Source organism: Sciurus carolinensis, chromosome 12 (genome assembly GCF_902686445.1).
Source record: "Sciurus carolinensis chromosome 12, mSciCar1.2, whole genome shotgun sequence".
Classification (NCBI taxonomy): Eukaryota; Metazoa; Chordata; class Mammalia; order Rodentia; family Sciuridae; genus Sciurus; species Sciurus carolinensis.
This window is the reverse complement of record NC_062224.1, coordinates 77,640,764-77,659,750: the sequence shown is the minus strand read 5'-3', so window position 1 is coordinate 77,659,750 and position 18,987 is coordinate 77,640,764. Positions and strand designations below refer to the sequence as shown.

Below are 18,987 nucleotides of genomic sequence, written 5' to 3'. Positions count from 1 at the left end.
GGTAGGGGAGAGTCCATATTTGATTGCAAGTGACAATCCAAGTTGAAAGTCTATAAAGCACTCTGCCAGGCTACAAGTGCTTGAGGTAGAGGGGTCAAGCATCTAGGGGTGCAGGTTACTAGTGTCCATTCCCCCAGAAGAGAAGGTGATAAAAGGAACCATTAGGAGTGGGCCAGTTTGCTGTCTGGGTGCTCCCAGGTTTGGGGGGTAGGGTGACAAACATTCATCAGGATGGGATCTGGCCCAGCAGAAGAAAGAAAAGGAGGACTAAGTAGATGCTCAGAGTCCCTTAGCACTGACATTCAGTCAGGATTTTAAGGTACTGAGGTGGAGGAGGACAGGGAAGAAAGAAGGGGATTCCAAGGGGCAGGTGTGGTGGGCGCTGAGGCAGGAGGCCACCCGAGGCCCCGGGGGTGGAGAGCGTCTGGGATGGGAGTGCAGTGTCTGGATCCCCCGTCGTTATCAGAGGGAGAGGAATGAATGCAGCTTACTTGAAATGACAGGATGGCAGCAATGACATTATGAGAGGAGAAACAGAAAAGTGCAAGCTCGTATTTAGAAAATGGCAACTGTCTCTTTACCATCAAGTTCGCCTGGGTAGCTGCCCAAGACAGCGTCCTGTTAATAACCAAACTGAGACCTCCGGACGAAGGAACTCTTCCCCTGACAATCCTTCCTCTTCTGAGGGATCCATCAGAGGTGGGGCAAGGCTTAGCCACCCTGGGTGAAGACTACCTCCAGACCTTTTAGTGGACCCAAAGGGTCTGGTTTTGTTCCTCCCACCCACATCCACCACCAGACTGCAGACTTTGAGAGCAACCATTGTGAGGCAATCAGCATGTGCCTGTTTAATGGGGGGACACCCTCTGACCCCATGTGTCACAGGACCATGTGACCCTGTGCTGTTCTCAGTACCACCAACATGCAGGAAAGACTTATGTGAAAAAAACGCAAGTCCACTCACCACATCCTAGCATGAGCCCTGTAGACCACCACAGACCCACATCAGAAGGTCAGGGAGGCCAGGTGTGGCAGTGCACACCTGTAATCCCAGCAGCTTGGAGGCTGAGGCAGGAGGATCATGAATTCAAAGTCAGCTTCAGCAAAAGCAAGGCACTAAGCAACTCCATGAGACCCTGTATCTAAATAAAATGCAAAATAGGGCTGGGGATGTGGCTCAGTGGTCAAGTGCCCCTGGGTTTAATCACCAGTATTCACCCCCACCAAAAAAACGAAAGGTCAGAGAGGTCAGGGCAAGGGCTGGTTTGCTCCTCCTGGTTGAGGCCAAAATTCAACACTAGAACTCAAATAAAACCAGAGAGTTGGAAACACCATAGAATACCTACTCCCACGGCTAATTGTAAAAACTCTTTTTAGCCAAGAGTTTTTACCTCTTATGCATGCATTTTTTTAAACTACAACTGAGTGAGGTGGACTAGCTTGCAAATATTTAGTTTTCTTGCTTCCTGGCATCCTCTGGGGAAGAAGCTAAGTTGTAATGAGATGTTGAGAGCATCGAGGAGAAGCAATGGAAAGACTGGATAATCTGTATTATGGCTAATATACACTGCAACCAAATAGGCAGGACATACTATTATCATGGCATGTAAAATTCAAAATAAAGAGGAAAAAAAATCATAATGTAACCAGTACTTCAGAAGGTCACAGGTTCTGATCATTTTTCCACCTTGTAAGGGCTGCCAAGGTAACCTTGGAGAGAGGCAGCACAGAGCTCAGGGTAAATGCAGGCTGTGGCCAATGCTTCCCATCTTCATTCTGGTATAGTCCTATACCATGAGGAAGGACGTCAGTGTTCACATGTGTACACACAGGCAAAGAAAGATGGGAGAAGCCTGGCAACCCAACGAGACACCAGCAGCTGTCCTGAACAAAGGCGTTGAGAATGTGAGTTTACAAGGATAATTACCACTCATTACACAGAGTGCAATAACTTTCTTGTTAGCACAAGAATTTGTCAGACGTGTGTCACACGAGAAGTGGAACAGCTGTAACCGTAAGTGACAGGTTGCTGAAAAATGGCTGGTTTCCTAAGCACCTGGTCCCCTGAGCCTGTAACATAATCTTGTTCTTAAATTAAAACGACAACAACTACAAACAAGCATAGGAAAACTTTCCACTGCAGAAGCTGCCGGCTTGCTAAAGTTTACAGAGAGAATTTTCAATGTGTCAGTGAGTAAACATGGAGAGGTTGTTAGAACCTGTGTTGTTAAACTGCTCCATCAGGTCGCAACATCTGTGCTGTTACCCCATCACCATCTCAGGAGAGGTGTTCAGATCTGGGCCCTCTCCTGTTCACAGCCCCACAATCTTGAGAAATTGTGTTAATTTTGCTGAACCTCCATTTCCATATAAACAAAGATAATAATCTCTAATGTATACCATTGTCACAAGCAGTAGAGTCCACACAGTGCACTTAGCACAGTGCCCGACAAATAGCAGGAAGCAGTGTTAAACAGACCATGCTTAACTAAATGTCACACACGGCTGCGTAATGCAGAAGCAACTACCTGTGTATTATACCTTTAAAAAAATTAAGAAATGCAAACATCATCTGATTCTGAGAAGGTGGGAAAAGAAAAGAGGTGGTAACAATTGAGGTTTTCCCTGGATACCCAGGAAATTATGCTCTTCATAGAAGATTGGTTTAGGGAGAAAAATAAATTGCTTATTCTGATTATCTGCCACCAGAGCTTTCTTCTAGGTAAGAAGTTGCAGGGAAATTGGTATTTGAAAGTCTTTGGGGGAGCCCATGAAATGGGGCCCATTTTCCAACTGGCCACTTTTCGCAAATTCTCTGTAATGGAGATAACGAGGTGTGCCAATTGACAAAGTATTTCATCTCCCCACTAAGAGAAGGAAATCTTGTCCCAAATATAGTGCATTTTGTTGATTACTGGGTACCCCAAGGCTCATAAAAATGCTGCCAGCAGGTGAGGGGTGTAACTTAGTGGTCGAGCACATGCTTAGCATGCATGAGGTCCTGGATTGGATAACCAGCACTAAAGGAGAAACACACACACACACACACACACACACACACACACACACACACACAAAGTGCACCTGTTTCCTAGACAGGGCTCATGACTTTTAAGGCTGAAACCCTTCTAGAAGGGTAAAGGTCTTTAATTCTTCCCTACAACAAGAGAAAGAAAGCACCTCAAGTTCTAATTAAACTGAAGTAATTAGCCCCCCACAGATCCTTAATGCTGCTTCCCATGGCCAGGCAATCATCTCCATTAAAACCCATTTTAAAGTAAGGAGCAAACCCAAAAGCTCCACTGGCAGACACTTCCTTGTTCCCCACAATCAATTACCCCTTTAGACACATTCTGTAAAGACGCTCAGGCAAACCCTCCCTGCAGCGAGGGCATTTACGAAAGGACTGCCTTAGACATGATGAGGCAGTTGCTAGAAAGGAGGTGGCAAGCAGCAAATGTGACAATCTGAGTAACAAAATCCACTCACAGAGCGGATGCTCTGTCTCCAGTCAGCTGGATAAACTGAAGCCCCAGATTTTCCTCTGGTTGGTTTAACAGTTAATTCATCAACTCCACCATAACAGAGCACAACAAGCAAAAGCAGGTTCTGCCTCCTGGAACCAGAGCCCACGCATCCTCCTCCCCCATGTAAACAGACCACTGTCCAAACTGATGTTTCGCAGGGGCTGCCCTCTCCCGTGTCACAGTCCGTCACTGAAGCATCCACGGGGAGCGCTTGGTGGATTCAAAGTGAGTCCAACCTGCTCAAGTTCATTTGCTCTTTCTAGCCCAGTTGGGGGCCCTCCTACCTAAGACTCCCTTAAGGAAGGGACTTCATTGTTGTCTGTAGCCCAAGGTGACTTTCCAACTTCACAATAGAAACAGCTACCCACCGGTCAGTGGGTCAATTATTCAGATTTTAAATACATGCCTCAAAAGCTAGGGTTACTCCATTAATCTCTCCCTTCTCAATTAAACAGGGTTTGTTTTTTTTTTCCTTCTTCTGTGGGTTTTTATTTTTATTTTGTTGTTTTGAGTTGGAAAACTTATCCACTATTAGCAGATATCCAAAATGTTGGCCTAGACTAGCACTGTCCAATAGGAGTAAGATTTAAAAATTTTCCCAGGAGCCACATTTAAAAGGATAAAAAGATTAATTATAATAGAATGTTTCATTTAACCCAATATATTGAAAGTATTATCATTTCGACATATATCAATTTAAAAGAATGAAATGTTTTGTATTCTTTTTTCATATTCCTTCTCTCATTCTATTGAACTGTGCAGAACTAGAGCTGTGTTCAGACTGACATGTATAGCGTAACTAGAGTTAATTCTGCAATGAATGTTAGAATTGGTTAAGAGTAAATTCTAAGAACACGCTGCAAGAAAAAAGGTAACTAAGCAAGAAGATGAATATGTGAATTTGCTTCACAGTGGTAATCACCATATATGGCAAAACATGTTGTATACCTTTTATTAAAAAGAAAAAAAAGTCATGGAAAGATTTCCATAATTCACCGTTATAAGAAAATTTAAAGTATTCAAGTAACATGATCTCATCTTAACGTTATAAAAATTGATATCTATGTGTTCAGATATACACAGAAAATAGTCTATAAGGAAAAGCATCAAAAAAGTAATAGCAGTTATCTTTATCTCAGAGTTAGAATTATGAATAGTCTTCATTTTGTACTTCATACTCTTACATTTTCCAAAATTGTTTTCCGGTGAGCATGCACTGTTTTCATTACCAGGAAAACTGTAAAACTAGTCTTTAAAAACAAAATAACAACAACAACAAGAACTCTGTCCACTGTTTTAACTCTCCCCAACCTACTGACACAATAGCCACTGACCTACTTCCAGCTAACAGAAGTGAGGGTCAAAAAGTATATCCAATTCACCATAGCCAGATTGTGGAACCAACCTAGATGCCCTTCAGTTGATGAATGGATAAAGAAACTGTGGCATATTTATACAATGGAATATTACTCCGCAATGAAGAATGATAAAATTATGGCATTTGTAGGCAAATGGACGAAATTGGAGAATATCATGCTAAGTGAGATAAGCCAATCTCAAAAAACTAAAGGACGAATGATCTCACTGATAAGCGAATGAGGACATATAATGGGGGGTGGGAGGGGTTAGCATTAGGTTTAGGGTTGGGTTTAGGGTTAGGGATAAGGAGAGCGGTAAGAATGAAGGAAAGAAGGACTGTATAGAGGGAAAAGAGGGGTGGGAGGGGTGGGGGGGAAGGGAAAAAAAATAAACATCATTGCCCTATGTAAACGTATGATTACACAAATGGTATGCCTTGACTCTATGTACAAATAGAGAAACAACATGTATTCCATTTGTATACAATAAAAAAAAAAGAATGCATGAAAAAAAAGAAAAAGAAAAAAAAAAAGTACGTCGCACCACCCCATCCCGGCACTGTCGTACTTACAGCCAATCATCATGATAGCCACTGCAAAGATCTTCTCGATGTCTGTGGATGGGGCGATATTCCCAAAGCCCACACTGGTGAGGCTGGTCATGGTGAAATACAATGAGGAGATGTAGACCGAGTTCTTGCTGGGACCACCTTCCCACTTCCCTGAGCCAGACCCATTAAACTGGTAAGGGGTGCCAATGTCCATTGCCAGTTGGTAGAGCCAGCTGTTGTTGCGGATGGTCTTGGTGTCCTCATCAAAGATCTCATAGTCCCCAATGCTGTACCAGATGCAGGCCATCCAGTGTGCGGCCAGCCCAAACACACACACCAGCAGGACCAGCACGGCAGCTCCATATTCAATGTAGTGGTCCAGCTTACGGGCTACTCGCCCAAGACGGAGCAGCCGAACAACTTTCAGAGAGCTGAAGAGGCTGCTGATGCCCTGTTAGAAGAGGAACACAAGGTCAGGGAGGAAGATAGTATGCCCTCCCGCCTCCCCACTTGGGCCATCATTTTAAGCATAGTGTATTTCCATGAGATACAATATCATGCAACCCTTAAAAATTAAAATTAGAATTTTATTCCAAAGTGTATTGTATGGAGATTTCGCTCAGCTCTTTCCTACTTCTCTTAAAAAGCAAGTGAATAAGAATTATGTTGTGCCAAAGTATACCAATATATGGGAGTATCTTTGTACATCATTACTTATTTTTAAACAATTTTTAAGGGTTGCATAATATTTGTATTTCACAGTCCGACAATCTCATTCCATTGTGCACAGGCATATAAATACGTGTTACAAAATGTCAAGAAACACCAAAAACAAAGTAAGTGGTTATGCTGCATTGTCAAGTTATGGAATTACAGGTAATTTTTTAATATATTGATATGTATTTGTTAGACTTGCATATACTTCATTTCTATATCATTACTTTTATAATGAGCAAAAAGGTATTTAAGAACCATGAAAAAATTAAAATGAATTAAAGAAACAGCTGAGAAGAATAAAGAACTGAGATTGTTATCTGAGAAAAGTTATAAATTCTTGAAAGACTACGTCATTTCGGTCAGGCCAGGGATTGTACAGACAAACACCATCTACTAAAACATTATCAACTGAGGAAGAGTGCTAGAAGGAAACTCTTGGATTTAGCTCGTCAGTCCTCTTCCCTTTTGAGCTGGTATTCACCAACCACACCAGGCCATGTCTGTTCTCCACATAGAAGCCCTCCATCAAACAGCATGGTGGTGGGAAACACCACCAGAGCACAAATCTGGAAAACGGGGTTCAAGACCCACATATGCTATGAATGTGACCCTTCCATTACCCCTGGGTCCCCCTGCCTGGACAGTGAAGGAGGTGGACTACAAAGTTTCTTCTTACTCTCCAAACACTAACATACTCTCATCTCCAAAGGGAAATGAAACATTATAGAAGCCACACCACTTAAAACCCCAAAACTCCTATTCTGAGGTGATTCCAAGATGTATACAAAGGAAACTTCAACTTTTTCCATCTTCCGCTAAAAGCAAATAAACAAGAGAACAAAACCAATTTCTCTGAATTAAGACTTTGTCCTCCCTTACGTGGCAAAAATCCAAGTCCTTCACCAAGAGAACTGAATGACTTCCCACTATTCTAAACACTGGACAGTTTCTAGGTCACTGAAATTCTCTCTTGTCCACTGTCCTCTAATGACAATACCCTCACCCCAGGGTCAAGTTACATCACAGAGAGAAGGAAAACATATAAACACTTCCTGATGCACCTGTGACCCTGGCAAGGCCCTTTCCTCTCTGGGCACATAGCTAAATGATATTTCTCAGTCTCCTTCCATCTGGGTGTCCATGGGACTAGTTCCTACCAATGGAAAGCGAGATAAATTGTTTGTCACATTCAGGCCCAGGTATGCTTTCTCTTCCTCCAGCGTGCCTTACAAGTAAGGCTGTTTATGATCTTGAAGCTACATATTGGAGATGATGCAATTACAGCATGCAAGGAGCCTGGGTTCAGAAGGACTGTGTGGAACATTCCTTCCCAGTCCCCGTGAACTATAATGTGATGTGAATCAGGAAGAAAACCTCTCAATAAGCCACTGAAACAGCATTAGTATTTTCTGACAAGTACAGAGCCCTTCTGTCACATGAACACAATCTTACGTAGCATAGCCTTGCCAATACAGACCATGAATCAGGTTACCACACAAATTATTTTTGTGGAGGTGAGGGTGGGAGAGGTGGAATTTACTGCCCTTCTAAAAAAAACAAATACACAACAGTTCTGTTGCCATAAAACTTAAAACATCATTTCTTATCTAATACAGAGCAACAAACAGCTGGACATAGAATCATAAAGGATTTTTCTTGACCAAAGGACTATGTCCTCAAGGTCAGTTAGCTTGGCTAAGTTTACCACTGGTATGTCCACTATCCCTCCCCCGTGGGTCTCCTTTCCTTTTCTCTTCCATGTGCTTTTCTTGAATTCTTCCATATAGAAAGAAAATCCCTCATATTAAGGGATGACAGACAGATAAAGGTGAGCGGATAGCCCCTCTCCAGAGGGCATTTGCATTCCAACAGAGGGGAAAACCTTAGGAAACCAACTTCCAGTAGTAGAATTAAAAGTACCTGCAGTCTAGATGAAGGAGATATTTCAGGAGGCAATCGAGCCTTTTTGATGACTCAGAAATCAAACGTCACGTAAGCAACCACCTACCCTCCACCTCCTCCTGAGGAGGTCCCTGAAAGCATCGTTCAAAGCAGTTCAGCTCTGAAACAGAACTTAGCACCAGGGCAAAAACTGCCTTGTCATTTCTCTTCACTCCTATTCAACTCAAAGCAACATTCTGTCTTCAAGAATCCCTGAAGGAATGGTCATCTGACCTCTCCTTGACCTTTCCCCTTCACCCTTCCCCCTGCCTCCCAGAGATCCCTTTCTCTAATGGTCATTCGTGGAGATAAATGAAGAGACTCTCATCACCCTTCTTTCTTCCTTCTCATTTCATCCCCTGTCCCTTCTCCATCCCTTTCCAATGGAAACCATGGTACCTGAAACCACCACTTCTAGTCACACCCTCCAGACACACAGCATCCCATATTGTGGGTACACAAAGGTATCACTGAGCCTGTTCAGACTGGCCCCTTAGCCCAGAATGTTCTGCTGTCCTGTCATTGCCAGCTAATATAAGTCATCCTATAGGCTTGGTACTAACTCTACCCTGAAGTCTTCAGTGACTACCTTGTAGTCATAACCTCTCACTGACTCCCTGTGTCTCGTGTCTGTACCCATGACTACTTGAACACACTGCTTTGCATGATGGTTTCCTGTCCCATTCCCCTAACTACATAAGGAACCACATCTTCCTAAAAGCAGAACTCACTTGCTATTCATTTTAGAATCCCACTGTATTGAATTGAATTTTGTCTCCCTTCAAAATCCATGTCCATCCCAGAATCTCAGAATGTGATTTCATTTGGAAATAGGGTCATTTTGAGTATAGTTATTTGAGGTCATACTGGAGTTGGGTGGACCTTCAATTCAGCATGACTGGTGTCTTTATAAGAGATGAGATGGACACAGAAGGAAAAGAACATGTCATAGACGAAGGTACAGAGTTTCAGTGATGTGTCTCCAAGTCAAGAAATGCCAAGGATTGCTGGCAGCATCAGAAGAAAAACGCATGCAGTTACTGGGTACAGTGGCAGACACCTGTAATCCCAGTGTCTTGGAATGCTGAGGCAGGAGGATCACAAGTTCAAGACCAACCTGAGCAACTTAGTTAAGTCCTGTCTCAAAAAATAAAAAGGGCTGGGGATGTAGCCCAGTGGTAGAGCATCTTTGGGTTCAATCTCCAGAACCACAAAAAGAAAAAAACAGAAAGAAGAGAAAAAGAAAAAAGGCATGCAACAGATTCTCCCCCACAGTCTGCTGGTAGCTTGATATCAGATTTGTAGTCTCCAGAACTGAGAGAGAACAGATTCTGTTGCATAAGGACCTGGTTTGTGGTCATTTGCTTTGGGAGTCCCCAGGAATTTAAGATACCACACAAAGTCTAGAGCAGAGTGCCTTTCAAAAAAAAAGATCTTGAACATTTTCTAAAGTGGAATAAAGAGTTACTCGAGAATAACTAACTTCTTTCTCATTTTAAGGAGGTTCTGGAACAATATCAAACAAGGACTTTTTCATTGTGGTGTTTGTCTCCACTGATGACTATTACACAGTGGTTGCATAAGTTCTCTTATTGAGTTAACAGCTGGAAATTCAGCTGTTTAAAAGTATTTCAAGCTATTAAGTTTGGGGTTTTCCCCTTACTTTCCTGAAGCTAAACAGATGCAATAAAACGGAATACTCCAAACTTTTTTTAGTATGCTAAAAACATGATAGCACCATATGGTAGAAAGAAATAATCACATTTCCCCAGAGATTTCTTGCATCAGAAAAACCCATCTCACATTTCAAATAGTTCCAGATAGTCCAACCTTGAAATTATGAAGAACCAAGAATTTCCAGTCAGTGGACATGGATGAAGGGACAGTGAGACTCTGAGCTTCACCCCCGAAGGCCAACAACTATAACTGGAGGGAAAGTTTTTGAAATCTAAGTAATTACTTCTAGTAATACTGGTGCAATTCAGATTAAATGGAAACTTAGCAACCATCAGGCTTATTCATGTGAAAGCTATCAAGTTTCACCTAATTGTTCAGCCTAAATAAATCACTCAAGTTTTACTTACCTTGCCTTCTCATCTAACCAGATTCAGATTTTTCCGCTCAATTCTGGTTTTTTTTTTTTTTTTCCCTGCCATAGATATGAACCTAAAAGACAGAGACTGGTGACCATGTGTTATTGAAAAGAACTTTCAGGTTCTTGCACAGTTCTACCATGTTTCCAGGTGTGTGTCAGGATACAATGGCATCCCTAACAAATTCTACAGGTAGCCTTAAAAAAAAAAAAAAAAAAAAAAAAAAAACTTGTTTTCAACCCTATTTATGACCACTCTTCATCCTTCTTCAGCTGAAGGCCTTCTTGTCAGCTTCTCCCTGGGGTCCTCTAGAATCTACCTTCACATGGAGGAACATTCTAAGCCTGAGCATCTCTGTGGGTTGTTTCCATCTACCTTCATGCTTTAGTTGAAATCTGGCTTTCCTCTGGCATCCCACTGTCTCCGTTTCTCTCCCCTGTTCTCCAGAGTTAAGATTTGAGAGTTTTCAAACTTCATGTTCAAATCTTCCAAACATATGATATTTGGTACTCACAGAAAAATCTCACCTCCTTAGAAGATGGAAAGACCTCCCATGTTCTTGGATAGGCAGAATCAATGTAATCAAAGTGGCCATACTCCCAAAAAGCATTACCCAGATTCAATGCAATCCCCATCAAAGTATCAATGACATTCTTTACAAAACTAGAAAAAGCATAGAACTAAAAAGTTCCAAAATCCAGATGGAAATACAAGACTCAGAATAGCCAAAGTAATCCTAAGCAAAAAGAGTGAAGCTGGAAGCATCACTATACCTGAGCTCAAATAATACTACAGAGCTGGAGCAATGAAAACAGCACAGTGCTGTCACCAAAGCAGACAGGAAGACCAATGAAGTAGAAGGCACAGAGATAACGTAAATACAGTTATCTGACGCTATACAAAGGTGCCAAAGTTTTTCTGATTTTTTTTTTAACTCCCATAACACAAGAAATAAAAGCAAGAATCAACAACTGGGAGAGATTCAAACTAAAAAGCTTTCTCTCAGCAAAGGAAACTCTCAGTAATGTGAAGAGAGAGCCTACAGAGTGGGAGAATATCTTTGCCACTCATACTTCAGTTAGAGCGCTAATTTCCGAATCTATAAAGAACTCAAAAAACTCTACACCAAGAATACAAATAATCCAATCAACAAATGGGCTAAGGAAATGAACAGACACTTCACAGAAGAAGATGTACAAGCAATCAACAGATATATGAAAAAATGTTCAACCTCTCTAGTAATAAGAGAAATGCAAATCAAAACTACCCTAAGATTTCATCTCACTCCAATTAGAATGGCGATTATCAAGAACACAAGCAACAATAGGTGTTGGCGAGGATGTGGGGAAAAAGGTACACTCATACATTGCTGGTGGGGTTGCAAATTAGTGCAGTCACTCTGGAAAGCAGTATGGAGATTCCTCAGAAAGGTTGGAATGGAACCACCATTTGACCCAGCTATCCCACTCCTTGGCCTATACCCAAAGGACTTAAAATCAGCATCCTACAGAGATACAGCCACAACAATGTTCATTGCTGCTCAATTCACCATAGCCAGACTGTGGAACCAACCTAGATGCCCTTCAGTTGATGAATGGATAAAGAAACTGTGGCATATATATACAATGGAATATTACTCCACAATGAAGAATGATAAAATTATGGCATTTGCAGGCAAATGGATGAAACTGGAGAATATCATGCTAAGTGAGATAAGCCAATCTCAAAAAACTAAAGGACGAATGATCTTGCTGATAAGCAGGTGAGGACATATAATGGGGGGTGGGAGGGGTTAGCATTAGGGTTAGGATTAGGTTTAGGGTTAGGGATAAGGAGGGTGGTAAGAATGAAGGAAAGAAGGACTGTATAGAGGGAAAAGAGGGGTGGGAGGGTGGGGGGGAAGGGGAAAAAATAATGAATCAAACATCTTTGCCGTATGTAAATTTATGATTACACAAATGTTATGCCTTGACTCCATGTACAAATAGAGAAACAACATGTATCCCATTTGTATACAATTTTTTAAAAAGATAAAAAAAAGAATCTATAGAGAAATGCATGCACCATTTAAATAAATTATGATTAAAAAAAAAACACACCTTTTTAACAAATGGTGGTGGGAAAACTGGGAATCCATAACAATGAAACTTGACGCCTATCTCTCACCCTGCACAAAAGTCAACTCAAAAGTGAATCAGAGACCTAAGAATTAGAGCAGAAACTCTGTAACTGCTAGAAGAAAATGTAGACCCAATGTATTGGCACAGGAACAAACTGCCTGAACAAGACTCCTAAAGAACTAAAACCAAAAATCAATAAGTAGGATGGCATCAAATTGAAAACCTTCTGCACAGCAAAGTAAACAAGAGCATGAAGAGAAAACACACATAATGGGAGAAGATCTTTGCGACCTGCTCCTCAGACAGGGCATTAATATCCAGGGTATACAAATAACTCAAACAATGTAATGCCAAAAAAAAAATTAATAAATGGGAAAAAGAACTAAACAGACTATTCTCAAAAGAAAAAATACAAATGACCAATAAATATATTTTTTTTAAAAGTTCAACATCTCTAGCAATTAGGGAAATGCAAATCAAAACTACCTGGAGAGCTTACGTCACTCCAGCCAGAATGGCAATTAAGAATACAAATAATAATAAATGTTGGTAAGGATATGGGGGAAAAGGTACACTCATACATTGTTGTATGCAAATTAGTGCAGCCATTCTGGAAAACAATATGGAAAATAAAAAACTAGGAATGGAAACATCGTATAACCTAGCAATCTGACTCTTCAGTATATATCCAAAAGATCTAAAATCAGCATAGTATAGGGGTACAGCCACATCAATGTATATAGAAGCACAATTAACAATAGCCAAGCTATGAAATGAATCTAAGTGCCCTTCAACAGATGAATGGATGAAGACAATGTGGTATATATACAAAATGAAGCATTACTCAGCCATAGAGAAGAATGAAACTATAGTATTTGCTGATAATTGGATGGAACTGGATACTACTATGCCAAGTAAACCAGACCCAAGAACTCAAAGGTCAAATGTTTTCTCTGATATGCAGGAGTTAGTCCAAAATAAGGGGGACAAAGAGAAAGGGAGAAACAAAGAAACAAAAAGGGGAGTAGGAATTCCATCAAAATAGATCACAGGGATTGAGGGGGAGAATGGAGGGAAAGAATAAGGGAGGAAGAATGGAATGAATCTGACTTAAATTTCCTATCTACATATGAATATACCATAGTGAATCTCATTATCATGTATATCCACAAGACACTAATTTAAAAACAAAAACTGTAAGAGCAGAAAGATCAGAAAAGTAGGCAGCAAGGAACATAAGAGGAGAGATAAAGAGGAAATACTGGGGCCTGACTGAACTGAAGCAAATTATATTCTATACTTTTATAATTATGTCAAAATGAATCCTAATCTTACATATAACTAAGAAAAATATTAATCAGCTTATTTAGCCAATAAAAACTCTCCCCTTTTAAGATTTATGCCATCCAGCAATACCACCAACTCATTATTGCATTTTGATTATTGATATGTAACATCTGTCAAATGCTTAGAACTATGCCAGAATTTGGTCTTCACATTTTCATTAGTTCTTTTGTTCATCCACTCCTCGGCCCCTGCCTTTCATTCTTGGATCATTGTGTCTGGCTCTCCCATCCATCTCTAGTCATCAGCTTGGACAACTGTAAGGTCAGTGGGGAAAACACACGCAACCCTCTGTTCTTTGAGCTCACGGCCATGATCTTCCACCATTACTCCATATCATCACTAGACTAGGAAACACTCCACATCTCAACTCTGACACACCAGCATTCTGCACTATGATTACAACCTCCCATTCCCTCCCACATTCCCATCCTGCTACTCTTTGGCTTTTCTTTGGTCCCTGTTGCTCATCTTTTCCCCACGAACATTAACACTCTCCAGATTCCACTTCCCTTCCCATCATAGTAGACAATGGTAATTCCAGCACTTCGGGTGCTCTCTTCCCAATACCCTATCAACCATTGAGACTTGTCCACTGGTCCCATCCAACTTTCTGTTAATCATTCAGAAACCAGAATCAACGCAAAGAGGCTCAGTTTGTTCATCTCCACTCATTTCTCAATCCACTGCAATCAGATGCCCACTTCTGCCATTTCCCCAAATCTACTCTCCCTAAGGTTACCAATGACCTTCTAAATGTTATACCTTCAGCCTTTGACACCTGTTAATGGACATTTGACATTCTTTGTGGTCACAGTGTCTACATGCCTTCCTGTGTCTGGGGAATCACCATCTTACAAGGTGGAGCTGATCTCCCACCACAGAAGCTGAGGATGCCAGAATACTCACTTCGCCACCTCCCATGCTGCTATAGTTCAAGCAGGTGACCTAGAATGGATTGGCCCATCAATGACACCCGTATCAGTCACTGAAGAGTAAAGAATATAAGAATACAAATAATAATGTTGGCCAAAAAAACCCAAAAAACAAAAAATCAAACATTCTTTCTGCTAAAGCATAGCTGCATCACCAGTTCCCAGAGGCAGCAGGTAGCAGTCATGCAAGTGGTACCCAGTATCCACTGATGGTGGGATCTTGACCCAGGTCCAGTGGTAGCATCAGTGGAAATATTCACATTATTAGTTTGCAATGTGATTTGGGGCATAGTTCTTGGCCACATAGCCTCCAAAAGTTTTCCTGGTATTTCCAAAACTCCTGTGAGTACCTAACTTCCTTTTGAGAACATTCTTTTCCCTCCTCCTATTAGCCAGACCTGAGTCCTGACTACCAAAACAAGATGGAATAGAGACTTCTCCCTTGACCCCCACAGCAACTCCTATTACATCTAATTGTTCCCAGCCTTCTCTTTTTAACTTTCCTCATTTCCCTGGACAGCTGCATCAATTCAGGTGATCTTAACCATCATTTATTCACTAATGACCTATAATTCTATCTTTCCAAGCAGACCTTTCTCCTGACCTTAAGCCCTCCAAGGCATGTCACTGGCATGCCCATGGGCCTGGAACTTCTAACCCTCAGTCCATCTCTATTCCCTTACTTGGAGAAGGCTCTCTGAGCCTCAAATGGAAAACCAGTTGTCATTATTCTAGTTGGTTATGCAAGCATCTCTCAGCTGGATGGTCTGTTAAGAAGGGTGATGTTAAGGCCTATCAGTATTCCAATGGGCGAGTTTGCTACTATTTGAATACAAACAAGGAATAAACCTATGTTCTTGTCAATCCACACAGTATCTCCAGAAATATACATAAAATATCAGAGATATTGATTAGACCCAGGAAAGGAGACTTTCACTGTTTTGAACATAATACCAAGTGAATTTATCACTTTTTTAATTAAAAAAATTATAATGAAATAAAATTTTTAAAAATACAACACATCCCTACTCAGCAAGGACCACCAAGGGACAAAGAGCACATGCATCCCTATACCTTCTGGTCTGACAGCCATTAAAAGATAAAATAAGTTTTTTTATTAAACAACCACATCAGCTTCAGAGACCAGGTGCATCATGGGGCAGGATGCTCCTACCATGATTCTCCCAGGACAAACAACAAAGGATAAAACTCATTTAGGGGGCCATCAAAGTGGCAAATTCCCAGGGCCCTTAACTTGTCACTTGCCAAGATTTGTGCCCTCTTCCACTTCCCACCTGTGTATTGGCCAAACAGCTACAGCAACTCATCCTTCTCTCAAGGCAGAGATGTTTATACAGATGAGACTGCTGGATGAAAAATTACCACATGGCTGACTGTGCCTTCTTTGGAGTTAAAGTGCCCTCACAGGAAAAGAAAAACCCAACTCTGAGATGTATCTGAAGCTGATTTTCATTCCTGAACCTCAGCCTAGTGAAAGTCTTGCCTGCATGTTCACTGGCCCAGAGTTTTGTTGCTACTGTCACCAGGTCAAAGTCCTGCACCACTTCTGAACCACTAGGCAACATCTCCCACTGCCTTTTGGATAAAATTCCATCTGTTTAGCAAACAAGGTCCTTTGTAATTTGGCTCCCCCAAAACCTCATGTCTCCTGCTTCTCTCCCAGGCATCCTCTGCTTTAGTCATACCAACTTACTTGAGAGTCCCAAGGTCATGTTGTGCCCTCCTGTCTTCACTCATGCCATTTCTTCTCCTTCAAACACAATCCTTCTGGAAAACTCCCTCCCATCCTCAAAACATTCCTCAGTGTCCCTGTGGTCAGATGAGTCACAAGGTACTTTTCACCAAAAACTACCACTGCATAAAGTATGCAATTAGTTTACCTTTTAAAATAAATGTTAGAGTGGATTCCACCTTACCCAAGTAACAGTATCATGCTTCCATTTAAAATCTAATTTGCTTTCTGGACCTATAGTGAAAGGAACAGAGATATGGTAGCATCTCAGAGACTATGATACAGTGGTCACACCTAGTAACACAACTCTGCACGTGAAGAAAGGTTGAGAACTGCTGGTCCAAGAGTCAAAACAGTCACCTCACCATGAAGCCTCCCTTGACACCCACAGGTAGAGCTTGGTGGGCCTTCCTTTAAGCTCCTGTGATCTTCATTCATTCTTTCAACAAATACTCAGTGAGTTAATAATACCCAGTAAGAGACACACAGCTGTTTTAAGCACGAATAATAGACCAATGACAAACATGACCAAAATTCTCACCCTTCTAGAACTTCATTCAGTTGGGAAAGATAGATAATAAATGCAATTATAATAAGTAAAATAAATACCATGTTATAAGATGAAAATGGGGCAGAAAATTTAAAAATGCCAGGAAGTGGGGTTCAGTCTTAAACAGGGTGTTTACTCAGATGTTAGCATTGAAGCCAAGGCCCGGTGGAGAGGAGAATGAGGACTGTGAGATCATCTCAGGGAAGGGTGTTCCAGACAGAGGGAACAGCAAGTACAAAACATCCTGAGGCAGGAACAGCATTGTTTTTATGTTATACTGAAAACCCCTGAGGTCAGGAAGCTCACCTTCAATGAGAATAATTAGCATTTATCAAGTGCTTCCTAAGTAAAGACTATGTGCCTTATCTCTTAATCATCATAACCTTTTGAAGTCATATTATATACCCAGTTTGCAGGTGAAGAAACCCATTCCCCATATCATTTGTCCAGAACTGCACAGGCTAAAAATGGCAAAACTGGAATTTGAACCCAGATCCACTGACTCCCAAACCTATGCACTTGATCCTTCATCCTAAGGACTCCTGTCTTTGGGGTTTTAGCTCCTTGAAGATGCTCCATAAATGTTTGTTGAATGGTAACTGACAAGAAGTTGTGATAATAGTCAATTCAGTGATCTCATTAGTAGGACAGTGAGGTTAATTTAGGGTGTTGACTTGATTAGATAGTGGGATATCTGGAAAACTGGTAAAGTATAATTCTGGGTATGTCTGCAAGGTTGTTTTCAGAGAAAGTTGGCATATGGATCAATGAACTGAGTGGAGAAGACCCACCCTGAATGTGGACAGCATCATCCAGTAAGTCGGGGGCTCAAAGGAACAAAAAAAGCAGATGGGGAAACATGCTTCTTTTTTCTCTACTCTTTCTTCCTGAGCAGGTGAATTTTCTACTGCTGCCCTTTGGGCATCAGACCCAGTTTCTGTGGCCTTAAGACACGGAATTGCATGAGGGGACCTAGGTAGGGCACCTCTCAGGTCTTCAGCCTCAGACTGGGGCCACCCCATCAGTCTCATTCTGAGGTTTCCGGTTTCTTGAATGGAGTCACATTACCAGCTTCCCTGACCCTCCAGTGTACAGACAGCCATCATGGAATTTTTTAGCCTCTGTGATCCAGTGAGCCAATCTAATAGATTCTCTTATATACATCTATATTCTGTGGGTTCTGTTTTCTCTGGAGACCACTGATACAACGATTTACTACTTTAGTAACAGAAATTGGCTTGTTTGTTGTCTTGAAAACAGAGGACTTCAAGAATAAATGGTCCATGAAGATCCCACCACTCAGAGAACTGCAGGACCATTTCAGCTGCATAATGGAATCAATTGGTTTACCAGATTTTATTGGAAGTTACTCACTGAAGCCTAAATATAATTTGCTTCCCTTCCATTGTTTCAACATTTTACTTTAGGCTTGTTTAATTCAATTCAGCAATCACTTTCTGAAAACCTAGGACAGGAAAAGTCAAGAGCTACCAGTGATGGAAAAACAAGGAAGACTCACTCCCCTGCCCTCACATTGCCTACAATCAGACCAGAGATAAAATAGTCCATAAACCACAACATAGCAGCAAACAAGTTAGCTGTGACCATAGAATTGAATTGGTGTAAATCCTATGGCTATATACAAAGGGAGTTTCCTTCTCATTCATTTAACAAGTCTGGTTGGCCACATATAGGGAAAGGATGTGGTTACTACATGTAAGGGGAGATTTTAACCAAAAATGGAATCTTCTTCCTTCCATTTGTTTAATCCAATCATGTTACCAGAAGGCCTATTTGCAGTCTCCATAGAAAATAATCATTAAAGGAAGGTCCAAAATAATCACTTAAAAATAATCTACTTTCATCTGTTGAAGGACACATAGGTTGGTTCCATAGTTTAGCTATTGTGAGTTGAGCTGCTATAGACTTTGATATGGCTGCATCACCATAGTATGTTGATTTTAAGTCCTTTGGGTATAAACCAAGAGTGGAATAGCTGGGTCAAATGGTGGTTCCATTCCATGTTTTCTGAGGAATCCCCATACTACTTTCCATAGTGGTTGCATCAATTTGCATTCTACCAGCAATGTTTGAGTGT

The 18,987-nt window shown here is 41.2% G+C and overlaps 1 protein-coding gene across 2 annotated transcripts in view; it reads right to left on the bottom strand.

Moving 5' to 3' along the window:
* Positions 1-18,987, bottom strand: part of Kcnh1 (potassium voltage-gated channel subfamily H member 1) — a 389,924-nt gene that overhangs the window by 226,678 nt on the left and 144,259 nt on the right. For both annotated transcript variants that reach the window (XM_047521803.1, XM_047521802.1), the window contains exon 7: positions 5,458-5,887. In XM_047521803.1, the coding sequence (XP_047377759.1) occupies positions 5,458-5,887 (430 nt within the window). The remainder of the gene's footprint in view (positions 1-5,457; positions 5,888-18,987) is intronic.